This window comes from Mytilus trossulus, chromosome 9 (genome assembly GCF_036588685.1).
Source record: "Mytilus trossulus isolate FHL-02 chromosome 9, PNRI_Mtr1.1.1.hap1, whole genome shotgun sequence".
Classification (NCBI taxonomy): Eukaryota; Metazoa; Mollusca; class Bivalvia; order Mytilida; family Mytilidae; genus Mytilus; species Mytilus trossulus.
Window position 1 is genome coordinate 6,343,920 of NC_086381.1, and position 15,477 is coordinate 6,359,396.

A 15,477-nucleotide genomic window follows, 5' to 3' on the forward strand; every position below is an offset into this window, starting at 1 on the left:
TAAATAGGAATATAGTTTTAGTACCTTTCTATTACCCAATGACAGTAGTTCTTTTTATTTTTGTTGCGCTGGAATATTTTATATAATACTCTAGAATGTATTGATTTTATATGCATAAATAGTTTTTTCTAATATGGAATTGCATTCAAATAAGAAATGGTATTCATTACAGATTGCATTCATACACATATAACAAACCCTAGCTCTACTGGAATCTTCAAATTAATCGATGGTGATAGTTGAAAATGATTTTTTTGTACAATCAAAATTGTTCAGAAAAAGAAGTATGTAAAATTCTGTGAGAAATTTAATTGTAAAAGACACGTAAGGTGAGATTGTCAAATAGAAGAAGCATCTGTATTGTAAATCATCGCTCAAACGGTTTTTTTTACATTCTCATTTTAGGACATCTCTTTATTGAGCAGCATATGCATTATCGTATAAGGTATAAGTGCGTAGTCTTATAGAACACGATAACAGCCTTAGAGAAAACGATCTGTTCCATATCAATTGTTATAAATAAAGAAAGGTATTATTACATATATAAACTTTCCGTTTTTGAGTAAATATAATGTTGAAAACTGATACATTGCTTGTCGAATTAAATAACTATTGCATGTGATATATCTAAATATGTAAGAGATCTAGATCTGCTTTGTCATTTTTAGTTAGCGCATGTAGAGGGGATAGAACCTTAAAGGTATGTTGTACTTTTTTAATTATTAATGCGTTTTGTTTTATATCGGTTTCTTTTTTTAATTTTCGAAATTAATGTAAAAGAGAATGCTCGGTCATCTAAAGGAGAACCTGATATATTTATACAAAGAAACAAGTCTAAAATAATATGGATAAAAACTTCATTTTTTTATACGTGTGCATGCAAGACACATGTCTTGGTAGAGGGGTCAAATATAGCACAAACAACATTTTCAAAAAGACAAAAAAAGTTTTAAAAAAGTATATTTTAACTTAACGTATTTGACTAGCAACGGATGTTCTTCAACCCTACGTAATGCAATTAGCGATTGCCAAATACACGGATCACCAGATGAAGCAAAATAGATCTTTTTATTAATGTATTCCAAAACAGCAAACAATAATCTTGCGGAAAAGATGGTGTTCCTCCGCAAACATGATTTGCAAACAATTGTACACCATATCAGGATTTCGACAATTAATGTCTCATCTGTGATGTTAAGAATCGAATCGATATTAGGAAGGCAAAATAATTTACTTCAATTTAGGATAAGCTCTTGAATTTTGAAGCGTCGAAATAGGATGAACGGATCATATAAACCCGAAGGCAAATATATTAAAGCGGACAAAACGACAAAAATATAACCAGTATAAGTTAAAAACAACGTTCATATCTTAACTTTAAATAAATTGCATACAAGAAACACTTTGATACAGTTTAGTTGCATCATTTTTTTTTACAGTTAAAATGATAGTCATTTTTCTTAAACTCGTGTAGCACCTTTCTAGTGAATTCAAAACTCCAAAATAGATATAATTAAATTATAATAATCGATCATTTTTTTTTAACTATCTCTATTTGATAATCTGCCAGGATATATAAATATGTTTAAATATACATTCATATCTTTATCGTTTTGCGGCTGTTGTCATGTCAGTTAAACAAAAACATTTTTTTCACAGATAAAATATTACAAAAGTAGAGGTTATTTTTGCAAGTATGATTCAGACTGGTCAAGTATTGTTGAGACCTTTTTTTAGTATGGTTTAGACTGAAAACAATATGTCGAATACAGATCGAGAATCGGTTAAGACTGTTTTAGACTGGGTCAAGTAACAGTTCAGAAAGGTCTTGAATGGCAAAAAAGGCTCAATTATATATCAGTACAATTGAGTATGGTTAAGACTGGGTCGAGTAATATCGAGTAACAGTTCAGAAAGGTCTTGAATGGCAAAGAAAAGGCTCAAGTACATATCAGTACAATCGAGTATGGGTAAGACTTGGGTCAAGTAATGTCGAGTAAAATCTTCAAACTGGTCGAGTTTAAATCAATACAGTTAAATACAGATATAGGTAATTTCAGACTTTTACTGGTCTGAAGTGAAATTAATATCAATTGCACAATATTAATTGAACTGTATCATCAGACGATAAATAAATTACAACGAGTCTGAAGGGAGCATGTGAGACAAAATTTAGGAATATTTTTCTCAGCTTAGTTTAGCGTGTGTCCAAAGATTGCAAAAACAAAACAAAAACACGGATTTGCCGTTAATGACTCAATTGCTGAACTTTAAAATGCAAAATTGTTTCAATTGAATTTAATCGAGTGTACATTTAGCAGAGTCGGAAAAAAATAGGTTTCGCGTTTGTCATTTATAGAATAAATATATATGTACAAGTACCTCGTAGATTTTATAACATTCTGAAAAATTGTTTTAACTTTGAAAATAGTGATATGTTTCTACTATTTCAACCAAGTAAAGTGAGGTCTCACCATACAAGCCCTTGTTTTAACAGATGTTATTAAGTTTAACAATGTTTTCATCGTCTATAATAGGAAAAATCTGAGACACAGTTTTGGAGGTCAAGCTGTGTTGTACAAGAATCTATAAAATATTTTGGGAAGCTATGAAGAACAAAGACGCTATTTTTTTTCAAGTGATAACATCACAGTATAGCAACTAATTACATAATAATCAATTATGTAATAACTATGTCATAATTAAATTATTACATTTTGAAAGATTAATCTTTCTTCTTTCTTTTGGTACCTCATTTATAATATATAAAGAAGGATTAAATGAATTACATCAGTTTAAAGTTGTCTGATTGGAAGTGAACAAATATTTGTATTGTGCTACTTTAAACCTGGTTGTATAGCTAGATAAACCGCATTCTTGTATGCCAGTCGTAGATATTTGCATTATATTGACAACGATTTGTGAACAAACAATAAATTTTTCATACCATAGCACAGAAAGAGAATGACGGGATGTGTACGAACCGAGTCAAGCCATGTGTAACAACGAAAATACATGACATTCGCCTCATGCATAAGATCCTATTAGAAATTACAAATAATAATTTAAAAAAATATTTACATCATTTATGATGACGGCCAGAAACGGTGAACAGGAATTTGAAAAACTCCACAGACGTTCGTATTTAAGTATTGTCCAAACAATTTCCTCTCTCTGGCATTTAAAGAGTATGCATAGGAGACATCGCTTTTATTTTGCATATTAACAAAAGGGGGTGGGGTATTACCCTTAATCTTAACATATTGTTCATAAAACATCAGATGAACCAGTTATCTTCTTTATTGTCATGAATGAAAAATATGCTACTATTTGATATGTCACGCTGATACATACACCGAACGAATACATTTGATCTATAAAAATAAAAAAAGGGGATGTAACACTATGCCAAAACTGACCCAAATGCTGCATAACACCTGTCCTACCTCAATGACAAAGTATGCTGTTCATTCCTCAGACAACGCCATTAACAAAAATATTTTTTCGTTGTAAATAGAATTATATAAACTGCTTGATAAATCAGTTAGCTATTCACAATTCATTTTGTAACTCAGCATATACTCCTACGACACTTACAAAGATAGTTCGTAAAGTGACATTGAGAATGGAAATGGGGAATGTATCAAAGCGACAGCAACCCGACCGAAGAGTAGACAACAGACGAAGGCAACCAATGGGTCTTGAATGTAGCGAGAAATTCCCACACCCGGAGGCGTCATTCAGCTGGCCCCTAAACACATTTGTATACTAGTTCAGTGAAAAAAGACGAACCCGTATCATGCCAACAACTGGTTTAAGAATAAATGCGTTTAATTCCAATGCAAAGACCCTATTAGTGAGTCAATATCAATGCCAAAATATGCAATCTTTAATGACCTCACAACAGTATCGTTACTATATCCCTTCTTAATAAGTCTGTTTAAAGGTTTTGGTTAACTCTTGGGTGAAAACTTACCTCTTTGTACTTTGTAAAGAATATTACCATAAAAGATTGGAAGTGAAATAACTGAACGTATAAGATGGCTGCATGTTTTTTTTATATTTACAAATTATTTCCTTAAAACGAGGATTATATCTAGTAAATGTTTTGACCAGTTTGTGATATCGAAAACCCTGGCGTAATACATATATTGTTTATAAATTCAAATGTTTAAAATATTGAGAAGCGTTAAAAATAGTTTTCAAAAACAGAAAACGAAAATTCAATTTTAGTACTTAGCTTCTTTATTATTCATAGCATCCCAAATTGTTTTATAAATTCTTGCACAACACAGTTTACATTTATAAAATATAAAGAAGGATGAAATGAATTACATCAGTTTAAAGTTGTCTGATTGGGAGTGAAAAAATGCTTGTATTGTGCTACCTTTATATTATCAACACGTGTAACCATATTGTTCGTTCGTTTGTATGTATGTATGTATGTATTTTTGTATGTATGTATGTATGTATGTATGTATGTATGTATGTATGTATGTATGTACCATTTTATTATGTATGTATGTATATGTGAATGCATGTATGTGTCTTTGTTTGTTGTAGATTCAAGGGATGATGGCACAGGCTCCGTCGCCAAATGCCGAGGATGATGGTAAGTGTAATATTTTAACAAAATTGTAAGAATTCACGAAATTTATCAGTTTATCGTATTTGTGTGAAAAAGTTATCAATGGTACCAGGATTATAACTTAGTACGCCAGACTCGACACTACGAAGGTTTTATGGTCATCATCACAACTTTGCTGACCTATACGCAATTCGGTGTCTCAACTGACTAACGGTATTTTCTTTTGGTTTGCTATCGTTAAATACTAGTTAAGACGTCTGATCAGATTATGGCATTTTAACTTAGTGAAAATTCTCAAAGCGAGTAATGCATGCATAGTTGGAGCTGGTTATCCTGTTCACGCACCCGTGTTTTTTAGTTCATGTAGTTCCTTCAGATTCTAGTTGTTGGTGTTATTGTCTCTTCTAATTGAGTTACGATACATTAGCATTGGTATACTACTACAACCTAGATTTGTAAGATGGTCTTTCAAATAAATCATCAAATATAAAAACAAAGTTTTGATACGACAAAATAAACCAAAATTGTTTTCACCTTTACAAATATTGAACAAATGCAGAGTTTTTGAGTGGTTACATAGTTACTGATGCTAATTAAGTGTGTACTAAAAATGACTTATCTCACATAATTGTTATTTCCATAAGGATTCTATTTGTTAATCAGCTTAGAATAAAAGTACATGATATCAATGAAAACCAAACTGACAATGACACTCGATTACATAGCAGATGATCATACCGTTGAAAATAAATAAAACCTAATAGAACGTTCTTTTGCAAAATTCCACATTACAGATATATAATGTGTCATAACCTTTTCAACACTCACAACAAAATATCGTCAATCAAAACTTCAGCAGTTTCAAGATTTCTGTTCTGGTTTTACAAATCTTATAAAAGGAATGTTAAGTTTTAAATAAAGCAAGTAATTTTAGCCACAATTGAAAAATAATAAATTTAATTACACCTTATTTAAGAATCCTGGGTTTTGATTGATTGATAGCTAGTGTATGTTCCACCAATTCAGTCATCAAACGAATACCGTTCATTTTGAACGCCGCCGGGGTATTTGCCAAAATGATTTGCCTTTTTACCCTCTCTGCCGTGGTATTTGCCAAAAAATACTCTATTTGACTGGACGCTTGTAACGCCACGATCATCAATTCGTTTAAGAACATTAAAATTCGGTGTAATTAATCATATATATTATGTTCTTGAGGGGTATTTGCGAAAAAAAAACAGTCTTTAAAATGATTTTTTCTCGCCTTACGCCTCGAGAAGTTTAACATTCTCTCGACTGGTATTTTTCGCAAATAACCCTCTTTAATATGATATATCTGTTTAAAATTTACTGCATTCAAACAGGAAGCATTATTGAGTGTTTACACTCATTATTTGTTATATTTTAAAATTCAATTAATTAATTTGAAGGAGTAAAAATATAACATTTGAATAAACCTTACTCTTATTAGGTAATACAAAAAATCGATTTAAAAAAAAAATTTGAGGTCGGTTGTTTTCCGACTCAGCCATTTTTCCTTTAATAATGTGTTTCATTTTTTATGAATTATACATTAACAGACACACTGTATCCTATTAATTCATGCCAGTATCGAAACGCTAGTAGTATACATGTTCACCATAAGCGATGCCGAAAGTGAAATCGATAACGATACCGAAATCAAAAATAGTAATGAGGTAAAACTTTTAAATGTTTAATTAACCCAATGTTTTTCTCTCCTTTATATTGAGAGACATTTGAATACAGTAGATGGAGAACAACTTCGATTTAACATCCATCAACAGTACATACTTTTAATGAAGTATGTTTGATACTCATAAGAGCACTAAGCAGAATAAGTCAAAGAAATGAAGAAATGGTACTGTTTTTGATGCGTTTTGTTATTTGATTTTGCCATGTGATTATGGACTTTCCGAATTGATTTTCCTCTAAGTTCAGTATTTTTGTGATTTTACTTTTTATGCATGTTAAGCTGGCAAAATAAACTTTTAACGGTTTTGATTTGTTAACACACATTTGAACAAATGGTTTTGATGTTTGATGTAAGAAATACTTTTGTTCACAAAGCTATCCATTACATTTGGTCAATTATTCATCCAGCTTTTACATCAATAAAATTGCATTCATCTGAGGAATTGAAATCTCGCGTTTTGTATACAAAAGACTCATCAGTGACGCCCGAATTCACAATAATTATAAAGGCCAAATAAAGTACGAAATTTAAGGGCATTGAGGACCGAAATTCCTAAAAGTTTTGCCAAATATAGCTAAGATATTCTATTCCGGAAGTAAAAAAGCCTTATTATTTAAAGAATTCTAAAGTTTTGTAAACAGTTAATTTATCAATATGCCCATATTAATGATATTCATGTCAGCAGAGAAGTTTACATGAGGACATGGAAAATTCCATAAGACGTTTGAAAATTTATGAAAAAAAGGTTCTTTTGATAACATAACTAGACAATATTGCGGCTTTTACACAACTATGTGCAGCTCTTTACCTAAGACGACACCTGCTTTATGATAAATGTAAACGATACATATATTGTTTAAAACATGCATTAGTGTATTTAATATTGTTTGATTAGCATTCAGCTTTTTATAGATTCGTGTGAATTGATGAATTGAAGTAATACTCCTATCTAGTGTATTCAAATTTCAAACAATATTATGGAGTAAATGGGTTGAGTTTATCAACATAACATTAACACTTAATATTTACTTCACTATTATTTTTGGTTGCGGTATCGGTTTCCGTATCGGCTTATGGTGAACATGTGTAATTGGACGAATGATACCTATGAAGACGGATGTTTAACTAGTAGAATTGTAAATGCCTCGCTGTGACACATAGTAGTATGAGATTTGTTTGAAAGAACATTGCAAATTTAACTTTATTGTTGTTGTCTTTAAAACTTTATTTTACAGATACAGTCATTTTAGAAACTCCCGAGCAGAAATGTTTCAAAATTTGCAACGCACATTTTCAAATAGAAGACGATACTTTCAAATGTGAAGAATTTGGGTGCGTATTTGAATAGTGTTACTATTGATAAATATAGTGCTTAAACCCATATTTATTGAAAAGGTCGTAAACGTTAGCTCGAAATTTAAGTTTTTTATCTAGTTCATTTTCGAAAAAAGGCTTTGTATGAGTTGTAGCAAATAAATTTGCAATGAGATTTATGAATTGGCCGTTTATAAATAATACATGATAAGAGACTTTAAATGATGATCTATTGATTACCCAATCTGATATAAGATAAGATTAAATTTATTTTATTATTAAAGTGTCACCATCCATTGCAGAATCTATCCTAGCCACAATTTCCAATAGGCTATATTGATAGAAAACTGTGTCCGATGACATTACCAACCATATCTTTGCATCACACCAAAACACAGGCTTGTATTGCAAAGCCCATATTGCAGAGGGGGATTTGTTTTGATGTGTGTGTAAAAAATTAAAATTCTCATTATTTCTCAATAAATAAATTACACTAACGCATACAAAGTGTACACAACAACATCAATAACAAAAAAGGAACCATAAATGTAATTATTGATAAATATTTCGGTTAGCAGATATCCTTCATCAATATGATTGTGAGGTTAAATGAAGGAATCATATACCAGTCTTGTTAGATTAAACAATTACAATTTTGAAATTATATAATAAAAACATTTAAAACGAACATCAAGTAAGACGTTTGCATAATTCCAAAAAATTGTTAAACACGACATAGGTTATATGCATATGGCTAATTACAAATAAAGTTCAAATATACGCGTTAAATAAAAATGATAATGTGCGATATGAAGTAACACAATTCTCAAACGATAATGGTAACGACAGTTATGATGTTACAAGAACGATTGCGTCAATAAGAATTCCAAATTTGACAACGGTAGAGTAGTGACAACAGAGTCTGCGTATTCAAGCATTGAAAACAAACGGCGGTTGATATATGATAATAGATTTTAAGTAAAGTCAATATATATAAAGAATAAAAACCTAACATTTAGTAATAGATTAACGACTTCTAAGACACTATCATTAAAACAAACATCTAAATAAACTTATTATAGATACCAGGGTTGAAAATTTAAAACATACGTAAAAGGAGAACTTTTTTACATTTAAAATGTATTTCGTAAACAAAACACAAATACAATTTTAGATGACATTTTTATGTAAAACATGAAATAAAGGAAACAATTTAACAGAGGAACCATATTCTCAGTACACATAAGAACCTGATTTTTTTCAATATCGCATAAATATTCAAAATCAACATTTACAAAAAACCCACTGACTTTGACATATAATTCATGTCTGATATCAGAGTAGAAACAACATTTGAAAAGAAAGCGTTTCATCTTCGATTTGGCAACTAACAAACAAAATACATAAACGGTCTTATAGAGATTCTGGGGGTCTAGCATATCGACTTGTTTCAACTTTAAGTTGTAATTAACCAGCTCTGAAAAGTGACGAAATACGTCGATGGCATCTTTTATTTACAACCTTTACATTAGGCTCTGTACCAATACAAGTTTTAAACAATGACATTATTTTTTTATCTTTCCATACTTCATGATGCCAAGATTCTCTTTCAAAGGTGTTTTATAGAATCTCATACATTACTCATGTTAATTTCATCTTCTACATTGTGAATTAAACTATATTTACGAGCTAGCTGTAAAACTTTAATCCCATGACGATTTTCTTCCAATCGCCAAGGTATGAACCTTTTCACATATAGTACTGGAATTGTAACATTTAAGATGATTGCATAGATTTAAAACTTCAACTTTTAGTAGTGTATCATCTGATAAAATAGAAATATTACCTTTAATAGCTTAATTACTGATTCTCTTTAGCCTAAGAAAAAATTACTAGCAAACTATTTATACAATAATGTATTTATTTGCCCCATACACTGGAAGTATATAAAAATGGTTTTGACTAAAGTGTCATATATATCGAAATTCATACCAACAGCTTTACAATTATGTATAATATAATGTTTTGATTTGTTTACTCTCTGTGGAATGCATTGCCTCGTCTCATTAAAACTTTACTTTTCTTTTCTTAATGAGACCATCGGCAACCACAAACTATATATACAAATGTTCATGGGAAGCCACTGGACAGGAACCTAGCCAGGTTTTGGTTAGGATCTATGGGAAAATCGTGGAAGAACCGTTTCCAACGTTTCTTATCAGGAACTTAGTGGTGTTCAACATTTTAGCTGAAAGAAATTTGGGACCGAAATGCTACGGATATAATCAAGAAAGCAGAATAGAAGAACTATATAAGGTAAATGAACTGCTTTGTTTTGCTATCTAGCTGTGTCTTTATCTTCAGTTTGTTTAGCATTCATTTCAAAGGATTTTAATTATTTTAAAATATCTGCTCGGTTACATTTGTCAAATCTTATATATTTTGAACAAATATTCTGCGTGTAAAGGTACAATATAATGAAGTAGATCGCTTGACCTTATAAATGTATAACTTGACAAAACTGTGCTCAATGTACCATCTGGTTTATTTATTTATATGATAAGCATAATTTTGTACGGCTTGAATAAGTTAACAACTTTTAAGCTCACCTGACCAGAATGGCCAAGTGAGCTTTTCTCATCACTTGGCGTCCGTCGTCCGTATACTTTTCAAAAATCTTCCTGTCTGAAACTAGTGGGCCAAATTTAACCAAACTTGGCCACAATCATCATTTGGGTATCTAAAATGTGTCCGATGACCTGGCCAACCAACTAAGATGACTGACTTTGCTGAAAATAGAACATAAGGGTAAAATATAGATTTTGGTTTATATCTCTGAAAACAAAGCATTTAGAGCAATTCTGACATGGGGGTTATTGTTTATTAAGTCAATATCTATCTGCCTGTACAAATGTAGACATATCAGGCAATCCGTTGCTGTGTTGCTGACCCTAAATTGGTAATTTTCTTAAAAGTTTGCAGTTTTTGGTTATTATATCCAATATTACCTTAATTAGAGATAAACTGTTAACAGAAATTATATAAAGCAAAGTAGGAAATACAAATAGGTCAACTTTACCAAAACGGTCAACTGACCCCTTATGGAGTTATTGCTCTTTATAGTACGTTTTTAACAATTTTCGTAAATTATACACTTTTTTGTAAACTTTTACAAAATGTTTTCATTTAAAGCTTCTGAGCCAAGGTCATTGTATATAGAGAAAATTGTTAATTGCAAGAGATTTCAGTAAAGTGAGATTGACAAACACATCGTCATCACAAAAACACAATTTTATCATGAATTCTATTCTCGTCTATAATTAATGTACTTTTTTTTATTTGTTGCTTGCACATATACCAAGGTGAGCGACACATGCTCTTTAGAGCCTTTAGTTCAGTTTTATGGGCAAATTATGACTCGTTCTTTATCTTCTATTAGGAAGAATTTTACAATTTTGCTTTATATGCATGATAAGGGCCAAATATTTGCTCTTATCGTACCAACCCTTGTGATAATTTGAATACATGTTCTGTGGTATTTTTACTAGAGACCATTTGCCATAGACGTTAGTGAAATAAATGATTCAACAATTTTCCCTCTATAAAAAAAAACATAAGCGTTAATGCGATTCCTGACGACGGGGTTAATATTATATCAAATTTAATATACCTTTCTTGAATGTCAGAATGTTCATAATACATGAATAAACAATTCAATATGATCTTTTTATACCCAAGATCAAAAGCTTGAGTATATTGCTTTTCGTCCATAAGTCAATCAAATACATTTTTGATCCAAATTTCCTAACTTTGATGAGCTGTTTATTCCAAATAGAGCCAACTTTGGAACTATTGTTTCAACATACTTTTTTAAACTTTAATTTTCTCTGAAGATAAACATGATACAAATTTCAAGCTCTGGAAGTTCAGTAATAATTGCAAAAAAATGTATTTAATAATTGACACAGATTCACAGATACGGGGAAAACGAACGCTTTGCGATAAATGCATACTGTACATCAAAAATGTAGGATATAAACTGTTGACCTCATCTATGTTATTAAATTCTACCTTAATGTTTTAGCTAACAGGCACTAAAGATTCTTTTTTTTTTTATCAGAGTTGAAATTAAAAACATAGTATTTCCATTTTCAATTGATACTGCAAAAAAAGAATTATTGACTGCTGCTAAAATGATTTCTGTTTTTTTTCCTTATGATTAAGTGTGTACATGTTGAAAGGGGTCAAAAGGAGTTGGGATTATATTTCGAATATATAGCGAGAAGATTAGCTGAAATACATACACAAGATATGCCATTGACGAAAGCACCTACTTTTCTGTTTGATTTTTGCACACCGTAAGTATCGTTTAATTGACAGTTTTTTTTTTATTTCCTGTTATATATGATTTGGGATTCCAGTGTCAATAAAGAGTATCATGTTAAAAAAACGCGTATCTGGTGTACCAAATGATTGACATATCACCTAGATGTGTTATAGTTTTATGATCAGTATTGTTTCCATGATATGAATTACAAGAATATATTATTCAGTTTTTTTCATTTCAAAAATTGATTTACTGCAGTACTGTTCTCGCATTAAAAGACACATCATTTTGAATCAATGTCTAGAAAACAATATAATAATGTATGATGTGTCCCGCTGAGTATTTAGTATTCAGATAAACGATCAGATATGGGTCGCATTACAGCCAAATAGTGCTACCTATTACGATTCCGTGTGGTTTTTTTAAGTTGTCACTCGATAACAATATTTTGCCACACATGGCTGATAATCTCTGCATGCATATTTGTTTTGAAATTATTTAAAAGCAGTTGTTATAGAACTGTATTTTTATTCTTTTGATTTTAGGAGAATTTCAAACATTCAAAAGTATGTATATATTTTATTTATTTATTTATTTATTTTCGATCCAAGATAACGTAAACTGTACTTAGACTGCATTTTAATAACCCTATCAATCACATATCTGATTCCATCTCGGCTAGATTGTATCCATAATATCACAGATTAGATTTTGTTCCTGCTTTTACTTGAAAGATATAAATGTAATTCTATGATTCAGTTATATTATACTAATCTGTGCATTATAACCTACAATAGCTTAAAATTAATTGAATAAAACTTAAAGAATCTTTTACTGGATAATTTTCTTTGATTTTTAAAGAATGTATAATAAAAGGAGTCTTGACCCGTTGAATTCTTGAATTCGTTTATTCGGGTGATGTCAACTTTGTAGTTTACTTATTTTTAGTTGGATCTTAACCGAAGGAATTTCTAAAGATGCTGTCATGAAAATTAATTCATTCTTTAAACAGAATCCGAGGGATGCAATGTAAGTTTAATCATGTGTAGGCGATCTATAAGAAATATAAAGAATGTACCACAATGAAAAAAATACATACAACCGATAAATAGGGTGACAAAGGATCTATATCATTATAGGAAAAAATTAACAAGCAATATATAGAATACTGCAAAGATGAAAGCGATCCAGCAACATTTAATTCACTCATTAGTGTTGTCAGTGTATTTTATATTTATGAGTTTGACAGTCCCTTTGGTATCTTTCGTCCCTCTTTTGTCAAGTTGAACATGGTTAAGTTAACTTACTTCCCCAAACGATCTATTTAAACGAGCAAACAAAAAGTAAATAAGATGGTTGATTCTGTATTGTAAGTCAAACACATCATTGACTTGTTGAATTCTTGCATTCATTAAATCGGATGATGTCAACTTTGTAGTTGTCTTATTTCTAGTTGCCCCTTAACCGCGGGAATATCTGAACTTGCTGAAGATGGTGTCATGGAAATTTATTCATTCTTTAAACAGAATCTGAATGATGTTATGTAAGTTTAATCATTGGTAGACTGTGTATAAGAAATATAAATAATGTACCACGATAAAAATATGTAAACAACAGATACAGAGGATGACAAAGGAGCTTTATCATCATGGGGAAAAAATAACAAGCAATTACATAGAATACTGCAAAGATGGAAACGATCCGGCAACATTTAATTCACTCAACATTGTACGTGCATCAAATCAGGTAATCCGGGAGAAAAAGCAGTTTGTCAACTGCCTATAGGTTAAAAACAATATACACGTCAAGCTTAGAAAAACATATATTTTCTTGTCTATTTTCTATTTACATTCAAAGCATAAATTTTAACAAAATCACTTATCCATGAATTCGAAAATATTGATTTTATTTGTGCATGATTTGTATCTGTACTTGTGTTTTTAATTTTTTTTTTAAGGACCAAAAATGGATATTGAAAACACAATCATAAAGTGTCTTATCAAGAGAAAAAACAGCACAGTATTCATTGTATTTAGTTTACACAAATCCCATACCGTATTTCATGCATTCAAAATTTATGACGACACACTCGACCTCGGATGAGTCGAACCTCGGATGAGTCGCATTCTTTGGTCCGGTCCCTTCGACTTCGACACAACGAGGTTCGCCTGTACGTCTATACTTCGCATTTTTTGTATGATGTTGTTGCTTGCAATTTAATAAAAGACCCCAAATAATAGTAAACAGAAAAACGTAAATAGCTGGGTGACATCTATAACATTGCTCAAATTTTAATTCTACATCTGAACCTAGCGCTCAAATGTATAGCATTCTAAATGAAAACTGGAACCCCCTCCTTTTTATAAACGTACGCAAAGAAATGTGCGGGTTAAAAAGATGCAGCAAATACGCTTGCCTGTATTATTTCCTATGCATTGTCTATATTCAACTCCACATGACGGAATTGAATGCAAGTTTTGCTTTTTGTTCGCTACTGACGACAACCCCGGACAGTTTGTTAAAAAGAACTGTTTATAATAGAACACAAAATATCACCAAACAACTTTCTCATGATCACAAGAATTTACAAACACATGATGAGACGGCTAGTGGAATAGATGCAAGGGCTGATACAGCAACCGCAAAACGGTCGGATACGATCTGTATTAAATTAATTAAACTAATCTTAAGTTTATTTTGAGTAACTTTATGGGGAATGAACAAAATGTGTACCACTTATAGTAAAAACACATATGGTTTCGTCAAACAAGTCAAAAACATTTCTCACCACCCCCGATTAAACTCTAGATCCGCGCCTGATACATCATGGTTTTTATCAAGTTTGTCATGGTTTAGATCCAAATAAATATAAAATGTGATTCAGCTCAATATTGATAGTTTGTTTCAAAACGCTTGTAATCAAACTATGTTAAACAGGATACCAACTGAATAAGAAGAAAATAAGCTTTAAAATTAAATTTGAAGGGTATGATCAACACACATTAAAAATTACTTTTCGTGACTTGTCTTTGTATGCAAAGATACCTCTACATGTATCAGAGTCTTGTCAAATAATTTGGAATATATGCACTCATTTAATCCCACATCCTAACAAATTATTTGACAAGGATAAGGTTTTGGTTCCATTAGTATATTTCGAATAACTAGCAATTAACGAAACAAAAAACACGGCTTCCTCTGTCTCATTTTTAAACTTTTACATTGAACTTTGCAGCAGCTGTCATCTTAGTATCAGAATGTATGACAAACGAGTTTTAAATTATCAATTTCTAGGTAGATTTTTGTAGTCTTGTCTTTTGTTTATACTGATGTCAGTTGCTTATTTGCCTTTTTGTTTTTTCTTTGACATATTGTTTTTTACAGCTGTATCCCTATTTTTGACATTTTTACCTTTTGCATAAGTATGTTTTGTTCACACATTGTTGTCAATGTAATGTAATTCATTGAACTATCATGCAAGTGAGAGGTTTAGCTGGCTATAAAACTAAGTTAAATCCACAATTCTCTACATAC

The 15,477-nt window shown here is 30.9% G+C and overlaps 1 protein-coding gene across 1 annotated transcript; it reads left to right on the plus strand.

The window, feature by feature from the left end:
• Positions 1-3,799: 3,799 nt before the first annotated feature.
• LOC134683662 (choline kinase alpha-like) lies at positions 3,800-13,919 on the plus strand. Its single transcript, XM_063542974.1, has 9 exons — positions 3,800-3,856; positions 4,564-4,612; positions 7,538-7,634; positions 9,713-9,932; positions 11,841-11,974; positions 12,489-12,509; positions 12,892-12,972; positions 13,397-13,486; positions 13,901-13,919. The coding sequence occupies exons 1-9, from the start codon at positions 3,800-3,802 to the stop codon at positions 13,917-13,919; spliced, it is 768 nt and encodes a 255-aa protein (XP_063399044.1).
• The last annotated feature ends 1,558 nt before the right edge of the window (positions 13,920-15,477 follow it).

What these genes read in the sequence shown, in the direction of transcription:
- LOC134683662 (XM_063542974.1), top strand. Translation starts at nt 3,800, where the DNA reads ATGCCAACAACTGGTTTAAGAATAAATGCGTTTAATTCCAATGCAAAG. An exon ending in GCCAAATGCCGAGGATGATG is followed by an intron (nt 4,613 to 7,537) that starts GTAAGTGTAATA and finishes TTTATTTTACAG; the next exon opens with ATACAGTCATTTTAGAAACT. An exon ending in AGAATTTCAAACATTCAAAA is followed by an intron (nt 12,510 to 12,891) that starts GTATGTATATAT and finishes ACTTATTTTTAG; the next exon opens with TTGGATCTTAACCGAAGGAA.